The sequence below is a fragment of the Wyeomyia smithii genome, chromosome 2 (genome assembly GCF_029784165.1).
Source record: "Wyeomyia smithii strain HCP4-BCI-WySm-NY-G18 chromosome 2, ASM2978416v1, whole genome shotgun sequence".
NCBI lineage: Eukaryota > Metazoa > Arthropoda > Insecta > Diptera > Culicidae > Wyeomyia > Wyeomyia smithii.
In genome coordinates this window covers 73,078,638-73,104,012 of record NC_073695.1, presented here as the reverse complement: position 1 = coordinate 73,104,012, position 25,375 = coordinate 73,078,638, and the positions used below count along the sequence as shown (strand labels likewise).

General features: G+C 39.2%; 2 protein-coding genes across 8 annotated transcripts in view; one reads left to right on the top strand and one right to left on the bottom strand.

The window, feature by feature from the left end:
- The first annotated feature begins 9,664 nt into the window (after positions 1–9,664).
- On the top strand, positions 9,665–10,116 carry LOC129723403 (uncharacterized). The gene has a single exon (XM_055677600.1). The coding sequence runs from the start codon at positions 9,713–9,715 to the stop codon at positions 10,043–10,045; it is 333 nt and encodes a 110-aa protein (XP_055533575.1). The 5' UTR covers positions 9,665–9,712; the 3' UTR covers positions 10,046–10,116.
- Positions 10,117–21,630: 11,514 nt separating this feature from the next.
- Positions 21,631–25,375, bottom strand: part of LOC129726205 (calcium-binding mitochondrial carrier protein SCaMC-2) — a 54,700-nt gene continuing 50,955 nt past the window's right edge. For all 7 annotated transcript variants that reach the window (XM_055682950.1, XM_055682953.1, XM_055682952.1 and 4 more), the window contains one exon: positions 21,631–25,350. In XM_055682950.1, coding sequence (XP_055538925.1) covers positions 25,136–25,350 — 215 coding nt within the window. In that variant the 3' untranslated portion in view covers positions 21,631–25,135. The remainder of the gene's footprint in view (positions 25,351–25,375) is intronic.

The following is a 25,375-nucleotide window of genomic DNA, read 5'->3' as shown; positions in this document are numbered from 1 at the left end:
CCGCGTTTCTAGTGTTATATCTATGAAAATCTCTTTCTCTTTCAATTCGATCACTCAAATATTGAGGTAGCAAACCATTAATTATTTTAAAAATGAACACCATAGACAAATAAACAATTCGTTGCTTCACGGATAGCCATTGCAAAGCGTCCAACATGAAATCAGAGGAAGTTAATCAACAACAACAGGAAGCAAGTCAGGCTAACAAAGTATGTCAATTATCTCTGGCAGATTTTGAGAGCTGAACACTGAACAGTCACATCTAAAACGATTTCTTGGATTGGTGAGTATGACAAAAAATGTTGCTTTTCTTAGTATGAACATATGACACATTTAATATAATTTTAGTTAATATGATGCAAAAAATTACTAGGCAGTGTAGAGAGGAGCAACCTGAACCAGTCAACATCGAACCAAGTAATGACCTGTGGGCTGCCCACGGTACTCTTGCTAGAGAAGCATTATGATACAAAAACATCAACCATATGGTTAGATTACCCGGGGAGCTACGGCAGTATTTGCATGGCGATTTGGCACCAATAAATTCTGACCCAATTATAGTATGGAACTGAATTCAAGGACAGATTACAACGCTTTATGAAATACCGATGAAATACATGTCAGTTCTAGGAACATCTGTTCCTTCAGAAGTTTATTCAGCAAAGCCGGTCGAACGTTTACAAAGCTGCGAAATCGGCTCCCAAGACCCCACTTAAAAATGTTCCTAATCTAACAGTCGAGAGGAGAGGATGCATGGTCCCACTGACGGCACCTACTCACGTCACAGGATGTCTAGGGCCATTCATTGTAATTTGAATGTTTAGCAAACGAATGCACAATTGCAAAATTGAAGAACTAATTGAATCGGAAAAATACTTTCTCGAAGATTCATAAAGAACTAGGCAAATTGAATTAATAAATATATTAAATAATGTGATTTCAAACCGAATAGCCAAAAAGTCTCTTAAAGAAAGTTTTAATATGTTGTAAAATTGTACAATATTTTTTGCTGCAAAAAAGCAAAGTTTAGGTGTTACACTATTTTACACAGAATTTGCAGTAGAGATTCGATCATACACACTTGATAAAAAAAATCGTTCGGTAATATTTTTTACAACAATCCATCGGTAAAGTGTAATAATACCGGTATTCCGGTAAAAAAGCATTAGATTAACGAGTGTTCTGTAATATCTGCAAGTTTTACCATAATTTCGTTAATTTTTACCGAAATATTCGCATAATTTTACATTCACGGAGATCTGTATAACTTTAGAGCTTTCTGCCAGATTTGTCAGTGAAATCTAGAGCTCAAGTTTATTGGTAACTGACTGTTGGTCAGCACTAACATTTTATTTTTGAACGTAGAGCTCTCGCAATCAGATAATCGATTATCTCGATTAATCAAATATCTCGCGTCAGCCAATCGAGTCCATTTAGCGGACACAAGCAAAATAATCGATTAACAATTAATCGATTAGTTGAAAAATCGAACATCACTATTACCTCACGGTGAAATATATTTCACTCTCACGCTCACTTCATTTTTTGAGACCTATTTCCGATTCCATCTAAAGTGAAGTGACAAAATTAGCTCCGTGAAGTGAGATTGACAGTGAAGTGAAAATGAGAGTGTGACAAGTGAAATGAGTTTCCCAGCAAAAAAAATTCCAAGTCCCAGAGAGTCAATTTTTTCCAATAATTTTTTTCCCGAGAAAACACCAGATCTCGGCGTTTTACGCAAGTCTAAGATATTTGGTATCAACAAAAATTTCCATATTGACAATTGCATGAATGACTTTCGTCATCAGTCGAAAAAGTGAGACTCAAAGCGGTCAATTTGAGACACTACTTCCTTAAGTTCGATTGAGTTGAAATTTTGTATGAGGACATTTTTCGGAGAGACAAAACTTTTAAGCCTTATCGCTAAATGAAATTCAAAGATAGTTTTTTGCCTTACGTTTCCTTAGTCGCAGCTTAAAAAGTAGTCTCAAAGAGAGTCTTATTACTGAAAAACAACTTTGATATACATATTATCATTAGATCACAAATCAATCAATTTTTAAACCTTTCTTGTCTTCGTGAAATCATATTGCCGTTCAAAAATATCGTGGAAAAAATCCACGCTAAACGTCGCATATAAATATTCCTAGATTTTAATTTATCACTCTTTCGTAGACTGTTCGAAAATTCGCGGGAAAAAGTGCTACCTAAATAAGGATGACACTGAGTTATATTTTCCCTATTTCAAGCATAGTGGGCTATTTATAGTGAAGTTTTAAATGGTTTTGCTTTAGTTTGCGAACCTTACGTCGTTTTAGAGAGGTTTTATTCTATAAAAAATAGGCTTCATCATTTATATTCCAGTTCCAATCATGCAAACGTGAAATCCTTCATTGGGTTTATCAAGCATAAGCAAAGTAAAGCGGTGATGTCTCAGGAGTAGGCTGGTCCGATCATGGTTCAAAGCTGGTCCGATCATGACACAAAACTGGCCTTTGCGTTTCACCAATAATTCAAAATTTAAAGCAAATATTTCATACAAAAAGTGTTCCTACATTGAATTTAAATGTTATAGAAGCATATTACTGGAAAATATACTACAATCTTTGAATATTCGATTCTAAAATCACTGCTTAAAAACAAGACTTGGTAACAATTGTAAGGGCAAATTGTGCCCGAAAATAAACCATATTTCAAAGCTATTTTAATTATAGTAATGCTTAAGTTATCTAAATGAAACCTTCTGAACATCATCAGAAGAAGTTTTTTGATGATGCGGGTACATATTTGATACAGTTTTATTCAATAGTTGAGAAATCTCGCATATAAAAAAATGGTCCGATCATGGTACATTTTCTGACTGGTCCGATCATGATACAACACCCTACTTTAGCTGCAAAATGACGTCGAGAATAAGGGAGCTACCTACAAAACGGTAGCCTAGAAAGTCCTAAATAAGGTTGTGCAAGTGCGGGCACTCACCTCAGAGGTGACTCTCCAGCTTAAAAACCTAAACGAAATCACCATGGGGTGCAACATTGCACAAGTCTTCAAAGCGAAGTGTAGGGTGGAGGTGGCCAAGGAGTCAATCCGCCTCCGAAAAGGTCTGGTGGGGACCCAGGGCCATCCAACTAGCGTCGGCGGATGCTAACGTGGTCCTGAAGGAAGGTAAATTGAAGGTTGGCTGCTCTGTATGCCCCCTGAGCATACTTCAGCAACTAGACATTTGCTTCCGGTGCTCCTCCTCAGGACTGATCAAGGAGTGAAGGGTAGACGATGGCTACGCTATTAGCAACCACCAGCCGGTTTGCTATAGTGTAGACAACACCGAGAGGCAGCAAGCGACAGGGCCAACACTCCGACCGTCCGCGGGTGGAAGACATCGCATTTCGATACCGAGGTATTCGAAGAGGCAATGATAAAAGAGCGGAAGGGGGCAGTTGGTTCTGCCCGACTGCTGACCAACTAATTGCCACGCTATCGCGGGGGTGTGACGCCACCATGCCTAGGACTCGCCAATCTAGGAATAGGAAGACACCGGTTTACTGGTGGATGGACGCGATAGCCGACCTTCGCAGTGCGTGCTTCCGTGCAAGACGAAGCATACAGCGTGCGCAAAACGAAGAAGAGAGGACAAAGCGCCGGGTAGCTTTCGGTTCTGCAAGATCGATGCTAAAGAGTGCGATAAAGACAAGCAAGAGGGCCTGCTTCGATAGGCTATGTGCAATGCCAATACAAACCCGTGGGGTGGCGCCTACAGGATCGTAAAGGTCAAAACCAAAGGCGTCTGCAGAGCTGGCGCCTGCAGAGTGATCACCAGCGATGCTGGAGCGTATCATCGAGAGACTCTTTCTGCGCCACGAGCCAAGCCATTGGCCTCCGGCGGTCGAGTCTCACGTCTGACGTTCCAGTATCTCAGACATAGACCAGGGATGGTCAGTCCGTGAGCGACGACAGCCGTGTCGAGGTTGAGGAGGAGGCAAGGGTTACAAATGAGGGACTCATCGTGATCGCCAAATCCCTAAAGGTCAGCAAGGCACCGGGACCAGATAGTATCCCTAACCTGGCAACCAACCTGGCGATTAAAACGGCCCCGGGCTGTTCCGGGCAGTCATGCAGAGGTGCCTGGATGACTGAGTCTTTACGGATAGACAGGTGGAAGCGGCAGAGACTGGTCACACTACCGGAGGCTGGAAAGATTCTTCAAAAATACTTCCAGAATTGAGTACTTGTTTACAACACGAAGGACGGTCAGAAATGCGTCCCAATCACCGCAAGAGTCCGCTGATGTGGAATGGCATGTATGACTGGGTGTTGAAACTCATGTTCCCTGTAGGGGTTGTGATCGCCGGCTTTGCAGACATAACGCTAGACATTACGCTAGAGGATTATGGCGAGTCGATCGAGGAGGTCGAGCAAGCGCATCATAAGACGGAAGTCACGATTGTGAACAACCGTCAATCGGAGCAACAGGCGGTGGTCAGAGTCGGAGACTGCACCATCACCTCAAAGTGATGTCTGAAGCTCTTGAAGGTTATGGTTGACGACAAGCTCACGTTCGGGAGTCACGTCGACTATGCCTGTAAGAGGCCTTATCGGCTGTTGCAGCACTATCTCGTATGATGTCCAATAGCTCAGCGGTTTATGACAGCAAGCGAAGACTTAGCGATGGTTTCGTCCATACTTAGGTATGGTGGGCCAGTGTGGCCCAGAGCGCTAGGTACTAACAGTTACCGCGGTAAACTGGAAACCTCATGTACCTAAGAGTTGCGAGTGCCACTACTAGTCTCCAGGTAGTTAGCTAGGGTGTTATAAGGGAACATGCTTAAATGACGTAGCATTCGAGGGGGGATGAGGGGTTAGCAGTTTAATGACGAATCGTGACAAGGGGAGGGTGGGGGGTCAAGCCAAGCTACGCAGCAAATATGAAGCTAAGAAAAAAATTTGAATTTTTTTCTTATTAATCTTTTTTATCGATGTTTTGTATGTTTAGGGTCATTTTTATCACGTTCATTTATGATACAAGGTATGTTTTTGATAAAAGAAATTGCAAAAAAATAGTCATGGGAGGGGGGTTGTTTCAAATGTACGTAAGGGGCCATCCACATACCACGTGGACAGATTTTCAACGATTTTGATATTCTAAGTAGCTTTAGGAACCGCTTGTGTATTGAGACTAATTACTCGAAATGTGTTGGGTGAAATTCAAACAGAAGTATATCAATCTGTTCTCTCTCTTTTTTCTCTGCCAGAACTTGTTTCCAGATTGTAAAACTAAGCTAGTAAACTTCAACAATAATCAATTAAAGTTACCAATCCACAATGGTCAGAAAATTGAAATTTCTGGCCAAAATTCATTTTTTATTGCCAAATTGTTGGTTTTCCATTGCAGATGATTATGACATATAAGAAAAGTTTTGTACTGACAAGGGGCTGTCTTTAAACCACGTAAACTGAAGCAAATGTCTTGTGTTTTCCAATAAACGTAAATAACTCGTTAGTGGAACGAGATAAACGATTACTGTTCTCAGCAAAGATGCACATAATAGTAAAACTCTTCTTATGACTTTGAGAGTTAGTTCGCGATTTCACCGCAGAGATGGCGCACGAATTTAACTTTTGATAAAAACATCCAAGAGATATGGTTTCTTCAGCCAAGCTATTCAATTCAAACAAAACTACTGAAGACGAAACGATTCAGCAAATCTCAATTGTAGAGCCACTAAATGTTGATACAGTTTCCTATGGTCTTGTTTGTAAAAACTGTTTTTAAACGATGCTTGATCAATTCAATGCAATCATTTATAACATTTTCTGTTCTAGGTTGTATGAACAAACTCACTAAATCGATCTTATTACCTTCCTCGTAAGAAATTGCTCGCTTCTTCGTAAAACACTTGAATAAAACTTCAGAACTGTAAAGCACACATAAAACTTTGTTTCCTCCACATACACAAGCAATCAGACAAACTCAAAGATATGAACCAGAATCAGTCAGCCATAAAAGACATATGAGCCACATGATTCAAGAGCATAACAATATGTGTGAGATTGCGGGTTTACGCGTGGGAGTAGCTGTGAGATTGACGGTTAACTCAATGGAATTTTGTGTATGAAAAACCTGACTGCAATGTTGGAAAGTTCGACCATGAGAACCTCCATTTGTTTACGCTGTATGCCGACATATCCGGTAAACAGCTTCTACTTCGGCTGTAACTGACGAGTAAATGCCAAATGCAAGCTCGAACCAATTTTTTAACTCTGGCAGTGATATTTGTGTTTGGTGAGAGAAGTTTGCGTGTGGTGTTTCATGGCCGTGTTTTCATAAAACAAACACTGGGAATTATTTTTGGGTTAATAATTCATTTTTTTATTTGGTTTAGTATGATTTCATATGAATAATCGCTAAGTCTCTTAGCGATGTTGTAATGGGTTAACAAAATAAATTTTAGAACCAAACTTAGGGTTGATAAAAAAAAATTGTTTGAAAACAATAAAGATACACACGAAAATCAATTTATTGCTAATATTAACCATTTTTTTCCAAACAAAATGAAAAAATTATTTTTTTTACTAAAGTGTGTAAAACTGAATAATCATACTAATTTTAAGTTTTCCAGTATATTTTTGAACCTAATTGCTATGACATACGTTGATAAGTCTCCATAAAACTCCAAAAAATTACATAAAAAATTAAAATTTTTAAATTATCTTCTTCCACAAAAACGCAAATTTTATTCAAACTTTTAACATATGTTTTAAGCAACGTATATTCTAATAAACCAATTAATCTAATAATTTCACGTTTTTTAGTGTGTTTTGAACCAAATTGCTATAATATACGAAAAACTTTGTTGGTAAATCACCCAAAAATTCAAAAATTTAAAAAAAATGGAAAATTTTTAATCACCTTTTTCTACCAAAACGCAAATTTTCCGCAAACTTTTAACACATATTCTTGAAGGGCACAAGTAGGGCTCTCAGACACAATGTTTTTGATGGTCAAAATTAGGAAAATTACGCATATTTTCAATGTGGCATGCGACTGACTCTGTAGGGTTGAAATCCATTACCCATCCTGTTTTAGGAAGCTTTCAATCATATGTGAACATACCATGATAGCTTCAGTAGGTTTTTATGTATTCCAAAATATTCAGAAAAACTATTTTTCTCCGTTTCTGAAACAGGTAACTTTGAAAGCGTTTTTCAACATGAACCGTTTTTTGTATCAAGATTTCATTCTAAATTATGAAAATATAGATAAAATACTACAAAATCATGTGCTCAAAACATCCTGAATATGAAATTGGTAATTTGGTAATTTTGGCCACTCTTTTATATACGGACCGTCTTATGTGCAATCGAGGGGCACTATTCCAATCACCCCGAACCTATTTTAAGCAGTTTCCATCTATTTTGCAGGCGTTTTTTTTCAGCACCCGAAGTTGGTTTGTTTCAAATGATGTTTGTTCACAGATTTCTTTGTGATTAACGGTATTTCTTATACTCGCAAGGCAGCTAGACAATCAAAGTTTTCGTTTCCATCATTGAAATTGTCGATATTGATCAAAATTCAGGTGTTTAAGGCCTGTTTTCTTCGCTGATTAAAATAGGCGCCACTGCTTAAGCCGTTCCTTACCCTATTAAACAATGCGGAATACCATTTGAATTGGCATTCACTTGTTTTTGTAGTTCTACGTCACAACCCAAAAGAACGTGTTGTTCGCCTATTGTTTGCCAGTAATACAGACAAATATCTTCTGCTTCCCTACCTGTAGATACCTCATTGGACTCCAGGCACGATGCTCATCATTGTAGGTTCGAGTCCCAGTTCGGGAGAAGAATGTTAGTGTCAGTGGGATCGTAGCGCTATCACTAAGACTAAACAGTTAGCTGTAAGGCCTTCGTTAAATCAACAAAACAAAAATAAACAATCTACTTTCTGGAAATCAACCGATCCACAGCGTCTGTGTAATTTTTAAATAATATTCTCTAAGATTTATTTATTATTTCTTCATCAGTTTGCTTCCACTCAAATGCGACTGTTTTTTATCGTTTTTTTTTTTTTTTTGTCAAGAGCAGAATTATTTCACGTGCACCCCAGAAAACCGATGTGAAGAGCTTGCCGGCGGATGTAATCAGCTTCAATATTGGTTAAAACTGAAGATTCAAATAACAGTTTTGAATCTCATAACGTTATTTTTTCAAAGACTAATGCACTTTCAACTTTTAATGACTAAATATCGGAGCGTTTTCAAACTTAAGCTGCATAATGTTGCTACCACAAAAATAAATACTACAACCCGACTTTTCAGAAGTTAACAATTAACAGAATTCTGCGTAAAGCCAGGTATGAGGCCATCTTTTTCATCTCAAATTGTACTGCAGATTTCAAAGATAACAAAGCTGTCCACACAGGGAGACTCAGAAGACAAAATTCGGAATCAGAAATTCAAAACAAAACGGGATGATGGATTGCCAAAAATGTTTTAAATTGAAGCCAAACAAAAATTTGAATTGCTGATGTGCTCTTGTTATTATTGAAAAAGTTTTTCCAAAACAACACAAGGGCTGGAAAATTTTGAGCTTCAAATATTATGAAACTTCGGAGTATTAGGAAATTCTCATTACGCGAAAACTTTAAGAAGATCATCAGTGCGTTAACAGCCGGGAATCTGAAAAGGAGGCATCTGAAATACTTAATAAATTACCAGTGTAAAATTCTGCAATTTAATCATGATGGTAACAGTTAGCAATTATTCAATTGAACCACTTAAAAACAATAATAAAAAATAATGTTTAACTGCAATTTAAATCTTTCACAGCTCTGGTGTCTTAAACAAACTCGGATTAACGACATAATCTGAAAATGACTCAAAGCGAGAACTTTTTTTCAATAAATTTGAGTTCAAACAATATAAATTGGTCAAGAACAGTGCAGAAAACTATGCAAAGTTGAATAAAGCGAATTTTTGTTTTGTACCCTACCTTCGGCGAGAAATTCTCCCGATAAAACGTGAGATTGGCAAAGAAATCCGTTCAGGTTTCCCGCCTGCAAATGACCGTAATTTTCACTTTCATAGCAATAACGGGATTCAATCAATTGCATAATCACCATTTTTAATCATAACTTTTCATCAACCATGTTTCGTGAGAAATTTGGGATTTTTTTATAGTGAAACTGTTTCAGGTGAGTTTTTTATGCTCTCTTCATTAGGAAATTAGTTTCATTAGTTTGCCATTCAGGGAATTTTGTAATGAGCGAATGGGAAAAAATCGCTAGGTAGCTCACGAGCAGGGTGGAGAATGAGACAAAATTTATCGTTTTTCGCGGTTCGCATTTGCAATTAAAATTAGAGGAATAGTTTGGGGTGCGTACATAAAGTGCAATATTTTTTTAAATGTAACACTGCTGTTTACGATGAGATGCATTCACACACGAAAGTTTGAAACGATGGAAATGCATCAATTGCTTGTTGAAATTCAATTAGATAGCCAATGCAAACAACGCTAAATTTGAACAGTTGTTTTTTGTTACATATTTGAATCGAATTATTCAGTGTAACTAAATATGTTGCTGTTTGATATTCATTTACATTGTTAGTTCAACTGCAACAGGGCACATCAACGAAGAGCTTAGTCCACTATAAATTCACGAAAACTTCCCCATCAAACATCACTTGTTGGAAACCACCCTTTGGACAACTCCAAAATGAAGATAATCTTTTTCACGCTACTGGCTGCACTGGTCGTGTTGGCCGTTGTCGCAGACACCCCGGATGATGAAAACGATTCGGAGGTCATTCCCCACCGTTATCACCCCCGTCATAATCCCCACCATCCACGCTTCCACCCTCGCCGTCCGTGGCGACCAGCACCAGCACCGGTTAACTTGACGGCGATAATCGAAGAAGTCTGGAGGGTGATCCGTGCCGATATCGGCCGCATTGCAGCAAACGGAACAGCTTCTGCCAACCCTGGTGCAGCTAACTCTTCGTCTTCTTCGTCCGCTAATGCTACCAGCAGCAATGGAGGCAGTCGTTAAAGTTTATTTGTCTGTTCTCTTCGACGATGACTTTTGGCTGAATTATAATTAAATACAAGCATGAAATGAAATATTTGGGCGATATTTTTGTTCCGAAATATGCACAAGAAGATTGTGCCTAAATAGCTTTTGAATTTTTCAGCAAACGATTATGTTTGCAATCCCGCTCATACTTACTTATTTACTTAAATGGCCGTACGTCCTAACTCTGAGGCCTTTGATATAGATATATATTTATACCACAGAGAACAGACGTTCATCTTCTTTTCAAAAGATGTGTAAAAACTTGCAACCGTCATTTACCACTAAGTGGTAATGCTCCCGCTATGTGGCGCTTTTGTCACTTACAAACCAAGCACTGATATCGATAAAATATCGACACAGCAATATTTATGCAATGCAACTGGGGCACCACAAGACAGATGTCGTTAGTGTATTAACGTATTTTGATTCAAATTTTTACACACGATTTTCAAATTTGTTTATATGAACATGAATGTCTGTTCTCTGTGTTTATACACTGGACCCAGGTTTGGCTGTAGACAGGTCACGAATAGCCTTCCGGAAGATCCAGGATACCGTAATTGAGGTCAATTTTCTAAAGTGATCCTAGAGCTTCCTAGTTTTTCGAAACTGCTTCTGCGGGATTGACTAGAAACGAAATGATCTTTCGATCGAAAAGTGGTTCAAGGTGGCCACCAGATGGTTCACCGAAAGATCCGGAACTAGCGTAAAATGTCAATTTTCAAAAGTGTTCCTAAAATATATTAAATTTTAAGAACAGTCCCACTTTTTTTCTAAACCACACCCAGTCGAAAATAAATGATCTCATGACAGAATGTTACTCAAATTTAGCATCAGATAGCCCTCCGAAAGATCCGGAGTTACCGTAAACAAGTTAAATTTTGAAAAACAGGTCCTAGTCCCGTCTGGATACGGTGTATATTTTCCCAAGGCTGTATCATATTTTCAGTTCACTCATTTGTCGCTCCTCTAGCTAAATACACTGTCTACCTTAATGAACAGGTCCTAGTATTTTCCGTGTTTTTTTTTTCGAAACTATCACATGCAAAAATATACCATAATATCAAAGAAAAGCTTAGATTTGATAACTTATACCAGAGTTATAGCCAAAACAATTTTCAGTTTTGCCCTTCTACGGTATTTCTGGATCCGGAGGGCTACCGGTAGTCTACCGAAAGTTGAACCTGGGTTCAACGTGTAGTTATTATCGACCAAATAGCAATGCTAAAGATACCAGGGTATTTTCATTTGAATTGGCCCCAGTCGATCTAGATTATGTGAAATGTCTTCTGTTACCAAATTCATATACACTAGCGCCACGAAGTGACAGAATTCCTTAACAAACAGATTATCATTCTATAGTACTCAATCACATGAACAACTCTGCTGAAGACATAAATGCTCTATGTCCTAAGATTAGCGAGCATCAAGGGGGCACCAACTTTGAAAGCCCATATCTTTTGATGAAAAAATAACACCACCGCGAAATTTTCAGGGAAGTTTCAAAAATACTTGTGATTTTTTTCAGATTTTTCAGTGCCCTAGAACATAGATTTTCAACATATTGTTTTGAATAGTTACTATTAAAAAAAAAAATTCTCCGAAACAAATATTTTCGTAAACTACAACTCAGGATGCACCTGCTGTGAAAATTTCATCAAATTCGATGCAATATTTTTAAAGCTATGTCTATTTTAAAACAATTTTGACCTAAATTTTAAATGACAATAACATCTTGGAAACTTATTCAAATTCAATAAAAATTGGAAAATCAACTTTCCGAGTGAAACTTTTGAAGTTTTTAATGCTTTTTTGAAAAAACAAGACATCGTGATTTTTAGTGATCCGTTTCACGAATTTTGACCCAGGTTTAAATTTTTTTGTTTATAAACAAAGAAAAATCAAGCAACTATCCGCTTAGTAGTAAACTCACTAGCAAAAAAAGACATTAGAAAATATTTCTTAATTTTTCGTTTACTGAATAAGACAGCAGAAATTTTTGACAAATAATTTAAGCAAATAATTTGATATAACACGGCAAGCAAATATTGATCGTCATTTCAAGCAAATATTTGCTTCGTATAATGCACACTTTGAAGCTGCTTTACACTTCTACGACGTAAGTTTCCTGTTTCGATACGATATTTAGTTTTCTTGCAATATTGTATGGAAAATTTTTCGAGAAGCTCGGGAATCCCGGGATCCCGGGAAAAGGTAATTCTCGGGAAATCGTTTCCGGGATTGCAAACCCTAGTAAAAACCAACAGAAACAGCCTGTTCGAGGGGCAACGACTGAGGGCGAACAACACGAGCACCCAAAAACACCCATGAACAACCATTGTCAACTCCATTATCAACCATTATCAAATCAAACTATTGGGCAAAGGGGGAGCGGAAGAAGCCCCCAGGAACAAAGTCAGTCCGAAAAGAAAGACGAGAACATTAGATTCATCCGAGTGAACCTGCATCACGCAAAAGAGGCTAGTGGAATCCTTTGCCGCAGGTTCACCAGAGGAAACTTCAACGTGGCTATTGTGCAAGAGCCATGGGTGAACAAAAATAAAGTCTTGGGATTTTTAACAAATACGGGTAAGCTCCTTTATGATGATTCTGCCCTAGCACCAAGGGCAGCGCTTTTGATAAGTAGTAGCACTAACTTTACGCCAATTACAGAATTCATTAGACGGGATATAGTCGCTGTACAGGTGGAACTGCCAACGACACGAGGAAAAGCTGAAGTAATGATGACCTCCGCCTACTTTCCAGGGGAACTAGAAGAAGCCTAGGGTAGTTCAGGAGTTTATAGCGCACTGCAGGCTGAATAAACAGTAGGGTGGGGAAAAGTGATCGATTTTCCAGAACCAAGTTGTTTGGTTCCTTTTGAAGCCCCAAGTAACCCTAAACTTACCGGAAGTTGATTGATTTTGTCTCCGCTTGGCGCATTGCATTTCAAATTTGTATGAAAATTTATATGGGAAAACCTACTTTCTTGCATTTACCTTTCTAGAGAGCTCAATAATGATCTAAGCCTGTCCAAAGACCACACAAATGGCTTGTGCAGAATAAAGAAGGACGACGGTACTTTTACTGTTGATTCTCTTGAAACACTTAATGTTATGATGGAGAAACATTTCCCAGGATCACGATGTTGTAATATGCTGCATGATGCTGGCTCGCTACCCTGCTGCCAGATTTTTATTGTCGTTCATTTGTCATTACACGTTAAATATATAGCGAACATATTTTAATAAAATTAACTCATAACATCTTCCCTTTCATCCAAAAATCCTTTTTTACTACTCTTCGAGCACATAGTCATCAAAGCGGAGAGGGCGCCTGGTTAACCTAACCGGTCGTCTTGGAGTTTCACCTAACTGATTAGTTTTATCTGCTTCCGGGTACACTGGTTGGTTGCTTGTTGAAGTTTCCGACTTGGCGACCGCTGTATCGTTTCCTGGCCACTCGTAGTGATTCTTGATGCGTCCAAAACCATCCTGTTCAAAACCTGGAGATGATATGTCGTTGAATACTGAAGAGTTTTCTCGTGTTCCAGAATCTAATTAAGCATATGAATCTCTAATATTTCTTCTGTTTCTACGATACTCTGCTCCCCTCACATCAATTAGATAATCCCGATCACTCAGTATACCGTTTACTTTCCCTCTGGTCCATTCGGATGAGCTTTCTGGTTTCAACTGTACGTAAACTTCCTGTCCTCGCACCAGCGATGGCAATTCTTGAGATCGGCGGTCGTGGTAGAATTTTGATTTTACCTTTCGTAACTCTATTTCTTCGCGGACTCTGTTCCCATCAATCGGCATGAGCTTCAACCGTTTCTGTGTCAGTGGAAGCAGCCCTCTGGAACTCCTCCCCATGAGTTTTTGAATCGGAGAATATCCATCAGCCTGTGGTGTGTTGCGCCATTCCAGTAATGCCAGCCAAATGTCTTTTCCATCCTCCAATGCCTTCTTCAGTACGTTCTTCGCTATTTTAATCGACGACTCCGCCTTCCCGTTTGCCTCGTGGTGGTATGATGCGCTTGTAGTGTGACGAATACCGTAAGTCTTTACAAATTGCTGCCATTCCTGGCTGGTAAATTGTTTTCCAGAGTCCGTGATAACCTGGCGAGGAATCCCAAGTCTGCTGAAGTTTCTTTTAGAACATTCTAAAACTGCGCTTGTATTTTGACTGTTCAAGAAGTCCACGTCAAAATGATTGGGATAGTGGTCAACTGATACAAGAATGATAATTTTTTTCCATTGCGTGTAATTTCTCCTAGATCCATGGAAACTATGTCGTACGGATACTCCGGAATCGCTGAACTTTGCATTGATTCACATTGCTGGAACGGTCGGAACTTATTGCAAATCGCACACTTCTTTACAAAATTTTTTATATGGTCAGTCATGTTTGACCAATATACTAACTCTCTGGCCTTCCGAAGCGTTGCCTGTTCTCCTTGATGACAATAATGCAGCATCTCCAAAATCAAAGGACGACTTTGAGCTGGAATTATAATCCTATCGCCTCGAAGTATCACCCCGTCCTGCACTATCAGTTCAAAATGGAAGGGAAAATACGGCTTTGCACACTGCTCCACTTCATCTTTAACCTTAGGCCATCCTGTCATGATGTACTCTTTCAAAACACGGCTTACGGGATCCTGCGTTGTCGCCTGTTGAATGTTCGCTAAAATATCCGTATGCAGTTCAAATATGTCTAGTACACTCACTTCCTCAATAGATTTCCACAAATGATCTACTTTACTTAACTCCGCCGTTTGATTTTTGTTCACGTTTCGAGATAATGTATCCGCAATTATCACCATACTTCCTTTAACATACTTGACGTTTAGGTCGTATCTTTGTAGACTGAGCAGCATTCTCTGGATTCTCTTTGGTACTACGGACAGAGGTTTTTTGAAAATGGCTTGTAGCGGCAGATGGTCGGTTTCTACAGTGACTTGCTTGTTTCCGAAAATATATTGATCGAACCGCTTGCAGGCAAATAAAATCGCAAGTGTCTCTTTTTCGATTTGAGCGTATTTTTGCTCCGTCGCCGTAAGCATTCTGGAAGCAAACATGATGGGTTGTCCTTCCTGCATAAGTACCGCTCCCAATGCGTAGCTACTAGCGTCGCATTGAATCGTTGTAGCTGTCATCGGATTAAAGAACTTCAACGTTGCCATACTGCAAATTTTCTTTTTTAGCTCATCAAATGCTTTCTCCTGTCGTTCCCCCTAAGTCCAGTCATTTGACATTAATGCTCTTCGCAAAGGTGCACTCGTCTCCGACAGTTTTGGTAAGAACTTTGCCATGTAATTGACTAGTCCTGAGAATCGCTGTAACGCTGCAGGATCTTTTGGCGACTTCATGTGGCTGATTGCAACTGCCTTCTGTGGATCCGGTTTTAAACCATCCCTTGACAGTACATGCCCGAAAAAACAAACCTCCGTTTGATTCAGCTTCATTTTCCCTTTGTTTAGCTTAATTCCGAAGTCTCGGCATCGCTGAAGTAGCGCGATAAGGTTCCGATTATGATCTTTTGCAGCTTCTGATTCAGTGTTACCTCTTCCAACTATAAGGATGTCGTCCACCAGCACCTCTATTCCATTAAGCCCTTGTAGTGCTTGTTGAAGTTTTTGCTGGAAGATCTCCGATGAGCAGGATAAACCGAATGGTAGTCTCTTCTAAATGTACCTGCCGAACGGTGTCCAAAAGGCTGTTATTCTGCTGCTTTTATCCGTCAATTGTACATGCCAAAACCCGTTTCTCACGTCGAGTGTTGAGAACACCTTCACGTTATGCAATTCCGGCAAAATCTTTTCTAACGTTGACATTTGCAATCTTGGTCGCTTGATTGCTTGGTTCAATTGTACTGGGTCTAAACAAATCCTGACCTTATCATTACGCACCACTAATTCTACGTTATTCGTCCACTCCGTAAACTCCTCGACTTTTTCTATAATACCTCGTTTCTCCAAATCTTCCAATTCATGTTGCAGTTTCTGCCGCAGGGACACCGGTACTCTTCTTGGTTCTTGTTGTTTCGGTGGTAAATCATTCAGCTCAATCTCGACTTCAGCTTTAAATCGCCCATCTCCTGAGAACACGTCTCTGAACTTTTTGATTATCGTTTCACATTCCGGATTGTGAACTTCTTCGTTACTGTTTTCTTCCACTTTACATTCATTTATTTTATGTACGCTAATAATACCCAAAGCAACGCATGTATTATAGCCCAATAGTGGCATTTGAAGTACTTTTGGCGAAAGGTCCACTACTTGAAACACAACTTTCGAACACTTATCACCGTTCTTATGTCTCAAAACAACCCGTCTTACAGCAGGAACAATTTGCCCTCCAAATCCTTTGAGCTTTGTGCCGCTTGGTTTCAACTCGACTTCGCTTTTGGTTAACTGACTCAGTTAATATCGCGTGATTACATTGCATGACGCACCGGTGTCAATCTGACAGCGCACTCCCTTTGGCTCTTCATGTTTATTGATCGCAAATTTCACTTCGGTCGTCATTTTTTTCCACTACATTCACTTCCTCTACACTTGTTATGTAGTCCGAATCATCACTGTTTTCTTCTTCGTCGACTATTTTCACCTTGTTTATCTTTTTTTCCAGCTCGTCGAAGGTCCTGCACCCGTATCTCCCCAAGTTGTCTCGCTCGGCAAACTTTTGAAAAGTGATTCATTTTTTCGCACCTTCTGCATGTTGCCCCATTTGCTGGACAGCGTTCACGATCCCCGATTCTATGTTCTCTTCTTCCACAGTACTTACAGGATCCCGACCAATCAGCAGCTCGCACTTTCGCTATAACTTCAGAATATTTGTCTGCCTCCGTTGACTCTACCTTAATTTTCATCGTTGTAACTCGATCTTCCACTAGCTTTTGAGCCCGACATGTGTCGATAGCCATTGCCAATGTTAAATTCGCCGTCTTTAGTAAAGCTTTCCTGGTATCATCCGATCTGATACCCACAACAATTCTATCTCGTATCAAAGAATCTTTTAAATCGCCGTAGTTGCATGTTGCTGCAAGTGAACGAACTCTGCTCACGAATTGATTAATATCTTCATTCGGATTTTGGGTTGCTGTATTGAACAAAAATCGTTCATATGTCCCGTTGAGGTAAACAATACCCCTCCAACGCCGTCAAAACAGCAGCCGGTGTGTTTTGATTTTCTGGAGCCAACAACGTATTCAATATTTGTACTGCACCGGTACCCAAAAAGTTTTTGAGCAACGCCACTTTCACTGCATCCGATTTTTCTCCTATCTCTGCTGCCAACACAAAGATTTCCCACGATTGCTTGAAATCGCGGAAATCATTTGCCAGTTGATGACTATCAATATTTAAAAACCCCGGTGGGTGCACTCCCATAACATTCATGATGATAAGTTTCCTCTTCGTTTAAACCGTTATCTTCTTCACTAAATGTTGCGTCATCCACAGCCTCATGCAGATTTCCAAACTTAGCGATCACGGCGGATGGTTTTCCGACGAAACTTCACTTGTCAGTAACTTCTCAGCTTTTGACCTCTTTTTTCGAACTTCTTTACGCTATTTTCCCGGCTTTTTACGCGAAAATAAACAAAATATTATTTACTTCTGACACCATGTTGTAATATGCTGCATGATGCTGGCTCGCTACCCTGCTGCCAGATTTTTATTGTCGTTCATTTGTCATTACACGTTAAATATACAGCGAACATATTTTAATAAAATTAACTCATAACACACGATCTATTCAAGAAGAAGAAATTCAGGATTCAAATGCGTTATGTGCTGGTTCGACTATCGCTAACACAAATGTGCATAATATAGCCTGCGATATCTTCACTGAATCGAGAGTGGAATGGGCAATTAACCCTCTAGTGCCCAAATTAATTTCTAGACGGGCTTCGGTAAAATCACTATGAATCAATATAAACACTTTTTAAGTATTTATTGAAGCTTTTTAGAGGTTTGACTGAAGCCCGCCAAAAGGCGGCATTGGGCACTAGAGGGTTAACTCCTTTGAGCCCTATAAGTCCCCAGGACTGGATGGATTATTACCAATTATGCTTCAACCAGGGCCGGATTTAGATGCTGGGGGCCCGGTGCAAATTGGTTTGTGAAGCCCTCTTTTCTTTAAACATTTAGAGGTAACGTTCTGGAAGGTGACGAGCAAAAAAAAGGGTCGCCCTAGGTCTAGGGGGGCCCCTTCAATCGAGAGGCCCGGAGCATTTGCCCCCCCTCAAATCCGGGCCTGGCTTCAACGGTGTAAAAGGGCAATAATTCTATCCATAACCGAGATATTTAGGGCTATTCTAACACTTGATTTTATGCCCACTAATTGGGTCCTAAAGTTTAAAACGGATTTCTGATTTTTATATATCAGCTGAAAGAGTGCAGTTTTCTGAGCAAAACGTGATTTTTAAAAAATGTTTATCGTTTTCCTTCGATTTTTAAATGAAAAATAAAAAACTGCTCGAAACGCCTTAAATGACAGTTCTCTCATATACCGTACATGGGCGAAACGTCAACTTAGACCTTTCGAGCAGTTTTTTTACTCTTCATTTAAAAATCGAAGGAAAACGATAAACATTTTTTAAAAAGCACGTTTTGTTCAGAAAACGCGGCTTTTCAAATGATATATAAAAAATGGTATAGCTTTAGGACCCAATTGGAGAAAAACGAGAGTGATCTTTATACCGAAGGCTGGGAAGCCCGATAGAACGCTTCCAAAAGCCTTCAGACCAATTAGTCTAACATCCATTATGTTGCATATTATGGAAAAACTCATTGATTACGACGTCAAATAAACTTACATCAAAACCTCTCCGCTAAGCAAGTATCAATTTGCATACCGAAGCAACATGTCAACAGTGGATGCGTTACACATGCTGACTACAAAAATAGAAAAATCCATAGAAGCAAAAGAAGTCGCACTTGCTGCGTTTTTAGACATAGAGGGAGCTTTTGATAATGTATCCCATCACTCAATGCTCACAGCAATGAGATGTCAGGGATTCGATACATATACTTCAAAATGGATTCAAACAATGCTGAACAGTCGTGAAATAACTGCAGTAGTACTGGGAAATACCACTCTCACAAGACAAACAACGAAGGGATGCTCGCAAGGTAAGGTTTTATCGCCTTTGCTGTGGTCACTGATTGTAGACCAGCTGCTTAGAAACCTGACTGAACAAAGTTCGAAGTAGTCGGCTTCGCCGACGATGTAGTAATTCTTGTGAGGGGAAAATTTGACAGTATAGTATCGGAAAGAATGCAGTTAGCTCTGAACTGCACTTTAGAATGGTGTAGACGAGAGGGGCTAACCATTAACCCCTCTAAAACAACCATTATTCCCTTCACTCGGAAAAGAAGGTATAACATAGATAGCCTGAAATTGGGTGAGACCACACTTATGCTTGAGACCAAACACCTTGGAGTGGTTTTGTATCAGAAACTCAGTTGGAATGCACATGTTGAATACGTCATTGGTAAAGCTACAAGTGCCCTTTGGGCAAAACATAGGCAGGAAATGGAGATTAAGGCCATGTATGATCAATTGGTTGTACCAGGCAATAATAAGGCCAAGAATAACCTATGCCTCGCTTGTGTGGTGGCCTAAAACCAAAGAAAGGTCAACGCAGAATAAGGATGGCAGATTACAAAGGCTAATATGTAACGCAATTACTGGAGCAATGCGTAGTGCTTTATCGAAAGCCTTAAATGCAATTCTGCATCTGTTACCACTCCATCAGGTAGTACAACTAGAGGCGGAAAAAGTGCACTAAAACTAACACGCCTTAAAGAAGTATTTGAGGAAGATCAGAGAGGCCAGCTAGCAATCCTTAAAGATTTTCAGCTGAGCAAACTTATACTAGGGAACGAAGATTGGATGGAAACTAAACCAAACTTCGAAACACCTTTTAAAATTATAGAGACCGAACGGGAAATTTGGGAACAATGTGGCCCGAATATCCGTCAAGCCTCTGTCGTCTTTTACACAGACGGCTCAAAAATGAACGATTCAACAGGAGCAGGTATCAATGGGCCAGGAATAAGTATTTCGATACCAATGGGTCGTTGGCCTACAGTGTTTCAGGCTGAAATATTTGCAAATTTTGAATGTGCACAAATCTCTTTGGCTAGGAAGTAGAAGCATGCCATTTCCATTTTCTGCCATTTGCATTTTCTTCGATAGCCAAGCAGCACTAAACGCAATGAAAGCCTTCACAACAACCGGCAGAAAGGAACCAAGTCAAGTTATTCTGGGTTCCGGGTCATTGTGGAGTGGAAGGTAATGAAAAAGCCGATACGTTAGCCAGACAGGGGTCATGCTCCGATTTCATAGGCCCAGAACCATTCTGCGGGGTGTCATCAAGTGCCTTAAAAGCAGAATTGATGAAAACCTGGGAACATCGGACAATATAAGAGAACTGGATATGCTCTGAAGGGCTACGACAGTCGAAACACTTTATAACACCAAACGTGAAAAAAGCCAACAACTGCTTAGTTTAAACAAAAAGGAATTAAGCACAATAATAGGTCTGTTCACCGGACATTGTCCAAGTAAGCATCACCTAAAACAAATTGGTCAGTCAGATGACGAGATTTGTCGCCTCTATGGGTTCGAATGTGAAACCGCAGAGCATTTGCTCTGCCAATGCAGTGCCTTAATACAGCGCAGAATAAGAGCCTTTGGAAAAGGAACTATGGAGCCTTTCGAGGTCTGGTCTGCAAATCCTAATGAGGTAATACATTTCATACGAAATTCAGTGCCAAATTGGGAGAAAGGGTGCGATATGACAAGGACGATCACTTCTATCAATAGTAATATGTCTGCCACAAGTACCTAGACTAAAGAAGAGGCATACCACAAAAGATCAAAACAATGGTCGCAGTGGTGCAAATCTTACAAAAAAAAGTTGTTGAAAAATTCAACCCGCGTAAAAACGCGTAAAAAAACTTGACTGTATACTGTTTTTGCAGTAAACTATCTTTGCGTTATTCACGACTTTTTTTACATTTTCATACCGCCACTGTTTATGGCACCTAAGTAAGCATTACTTACATGCATAATTCATCGCGCAAATTTATTATCATTTTCACGCCAAGTGCAATCCGTTAGCAGTTTATTTCCTTACTTTCGCTTCGACACAATGGCAACGAAAATTCTGCTTCCACTTCTTGCGTTGAGCCACTTAGGTTCGGCAGCTCCTACCTCTTCCTACCAACAACCAGCACTTCTGTCACGTATCATCAACTGGAATTATCCATCACCGCAGCTTCAACCAATTATAATCGGTAACCCTTTAGCGCCAGTTGCCTACTGCCCACCGGCGGTGGTCGTTCCGGTGATCATCAATCCGCAAGTGCCGATCTTCGTTACACCCCAAACTGGGAGCACCACCACCCTAGGACCCATCGTATTTCCCAGCTGAAACGTCTTTAAAGCTTACCATCCAATGCCGAAATGCGCCTGCATTTAGATGTCGGACAGAACAGGAGGGGGTGTGATATTTTTCAAGATAAAGCGAATCAATAAATGGTGTTTGTTTTTAGTTCCTTTGTTTGGATTCTGTATTCGAGAGACAGTTTTGCAATCCCATTTGAAGAAATAATTAGACTTTATGGTCTACATTTCATTATTAGTTTCGCTAACTAGGAATATGTTATACACATTCCGCGTTTGTTTTCTATCCTTTCTTGAATTCAATTACTATGCGGATGTTCAATCGTTTCGAAACGTGTTTCATAGACTTTCATTATCGGTAACCAGAGAGTAAAAGAAAGTGGCAATGCGATTGTTCAACTTTGTGCTAAGTTTTGCTTCATTTTTTTTTTAAACAGGACTATTATAGTATACCGACGGATTGCGTCAGTGTTGCATCGTTTAACCGCTATCGTAACACGTTAGAAGCTGAAATTTGCTGGTTCTAGGTAATCAAAAATTTGTTGGATATTCTAGGGTAATCATTTTCATCATTAACAACAACTAGGATTGTATGGAATGTAGCAAACTTGATTTCGTTCAATATATTGGCGTATGAAAATTGAATTAAGTTTGGAATGAACCATGTTACTCGTTGGGGTTTATATTCTAAATAGTGGTTACATTTATATTTTTTGTTTTTCAATTGTATCACTGGTATAATGTCAGTTGAGATTAAATTCTCCTTACACACGCTTATTTTGGTTACAAGAGCTATCAGTTCGAAATACTTACAACTGTATTGCTAGGATATAAGAAAACTGTCGACTTTTACGTTTTTTGTTAATATTTCTTTGTGTTCCTCACACAGTACCGCTAACTAACAGGCTTTAGCACATGGTCTACGGTTCGTCTTGTGCATTATCTCAGTTGGACCAGTTTTAGCAATCACTCCGATTCAAATCGTGGAAACCTACATCAAAAACTCATAAAGAATAAAGGGATTAGCGAAAAAACAGGTCATGTCAAATCGAAATAAAAATAACCAGACTTCTGTTTAATTCATTGAAGTATAACTCTGACAACTTTGAAAACTAAATTTCCGTTACTTGAACACGAATGTGAAACACGGGTGTATAAGCATTATGGTTCATTGTTTAGTTTTTCATCATTAAACGATTAGAATTTATCCAGATTTTAATTCACTGATATTCAAAGTTAATTTGAAAATTGCATGCAAAAATCAAATTTTCTATAATTCGCCGTATTTTATCATTGAATTTCTCATACTTTTAAAAATAATTAGTATGATCAAACTTAACTGAGCTCGATATCAGTTTGGAATCAGTTCAAAAATTATCAAAATTTTATTCTGATTTTCAGACTAACTTTTTCCCAGTTAACCCTTTAGTGCCCTGTAGACGGTCTTCAGTTAAACCTCTAAAAAGCTTCAATCAATACTTAAAAAATGTTTATAAAGTTTTCTGAAAATAAACTTGGGTACTAGAGAGTTTAAGATCAACTTGACCAGTTTGGTGTGGCATGAATTATTGGAGGACTTGGAATTAAAGTTTCTTTTTCTGAAAGAATGCAAAAATCACATTTTTTGGTTAAAAATTCACTTTAGAAACATTTGGACATATTTTCCAATTTCGCACATAACTTGCAAGTTATTTAAACTTTTTTGCAATCAACTGCATATTATATAAATACAATGGCTTTGGGTTTGGGTTTTTGAGTGTTTCTTTCTTCTCGTAACATATAACCAGGTCGAGAGAATCGCAAATGTTTAAGAAACTCTTAAAATAAACTTTATTCAGAAACCTCGTAAAGATTATACCAGCAATATCGCAAATTCGGGCTCTAGCATCTTTAGAGAACATTTCAAAAAGAATAGTCTTTACTGCATCTAATATTACACCTAGAAATCAATTGTCTGCTTGCAAAACGTAGTAACGTACTCCTCCCTCAGTTGTTTCAAATCCTTGTCATTGGCAATGTAGTTTTGCTTAACAAAAGCCCAAAGGGCAGCTAATTTCTTGCATGTACAACTGTTAGGATTTTCCACCCCACGACTGTTAAAAAAATAAGTTCAAACTGAGCAGAAGTCCAGCAGAAAATAAACAAATATAACCGACACTAGTGTACACGAACAGAGGACATTTTTTTGGGAAACTCACAAAAAACATAATAGCTTTCAAAAAAGATCTTTTATATTTCAAAAATAAAAAATTTCACCTTTCATCATTTTTTGTCACTTTGCCTATGACTTTTTTTCCTTTTTTCTCTGTGTTTTTCTTCCTTTCATTTGACAGATCTTTTCATTTTATACCTCAACATTTTCACTGTTGTGCCGTCGCAGAACCATGCCAACTTCTTCGGTTCAACCAAACCATAAATAATGTATATAGTTACCCTAATAGCGGGTGGCCATACGAGAAAGCACCTCTTTCAGATTTTCAATTTCTACGACACCTCTAAAACAAGATTAACAAATCGCTCACTCATACGCGCTCATGTGTGGGGTCGACGCTAGTCATTTATTTTCAAGTGTGGTGGAAAATTTAAAATCTTTTGCCGTTTTTTTTTGTCTGTTTCACTCTGGCCTTGTGTATATGTTTCTATCAGTATTTCCCGGAAGCATAAAAAAAACGAAAAACGAAACTCCTAGCTAAGCTGAAATCGCATTAGAACACTATTCGCACCTGTCTTAAAATGCATTCATACAATTCGGTACCAGGCACACACGCCTCTGTAACTTCCGCCTACACGCGGAACCTGCCGCGACGAAATCACTTCCAGCTACCACCTCCGACCGAAGACAACAACCGCAAGCAAAATGCAATTTTTTCTTGCAGGTGTGTCTTTGAGGTGGGAGTGCTAATTGGACAATTGTCTAATACATCTAATGCTGGGCGCAACTAAAAGGTAGAATATATAACTTAAGCTTGGCATAACTATTGGTTATTTTTTCTGTCTGTTCTGTTTCAATTTGTCTATTACAGTTGTGGTTATATTTTTAGAGAGTCTTGAACGGTTCGGTTTAACATGTTCTTTACTGTATGGAAATTAAAGGGGGCTGTCTCTTGATTGGTGATCATTATTATCGCTAAACATAAAGAAACAAATCTGAATGATTCTGTTTTTTGCTAAAAAGAGGGTTCAATTTGTTGGTACTAGTAAAAAAAAGCTAATAATTGTAAGGAAAATAAATTAACTTGCAGTATGTACACCTTAAACGCAGACAAAGCACAGGCCAGTATGACTCGGTATTCCGTTCCATCGGTGTCCGTTGCACATTTCTTGCTGGTTCCTTTCTTCTGGTTACTATTCTGGAATCTTGTATACTAGCTTCGGTAGCAGCAAGAGGGCAGAAGCGTTAATTCAGGAAACGGTTTCAATATAATAAATAGCTAGATGACTGGGGAGCCATCCAGGGCGTGATGAAGCAGCAAGAATAGTGACGCGGTGATGACTGCGAATGACAACGACGGAGATGACGGATGGCTGTTGGTGTTAGGAAGACCGCTACAGCGGTAGCTAGCATACCAAGCAACGCTGGTAGTAGCAGCGGTAGCAGCAGTAGCTGAGTAGCTGAGAATGACGATTGCGCGGCCGCAGCAAATCACGTCATGTTCACGCCCAGAGCCCGGCTCGAGTATTCGTACACGACATAGCTAATGGAGACGGCCGGTAGCACCTTGATGAAGTTGGGCGTGATGCCTCGGTACAGCCCCAATGGGCCCTCGGTTTGCAGTATGCGCTTGAACACGTTCGTCATGTTCGGCTGCATTTGAGCCGTGATTCCGTCCGCTGGGTTCTGCGATCCGATGGTGACCGCTAGAAGAATAGTAACAAAAAAAAG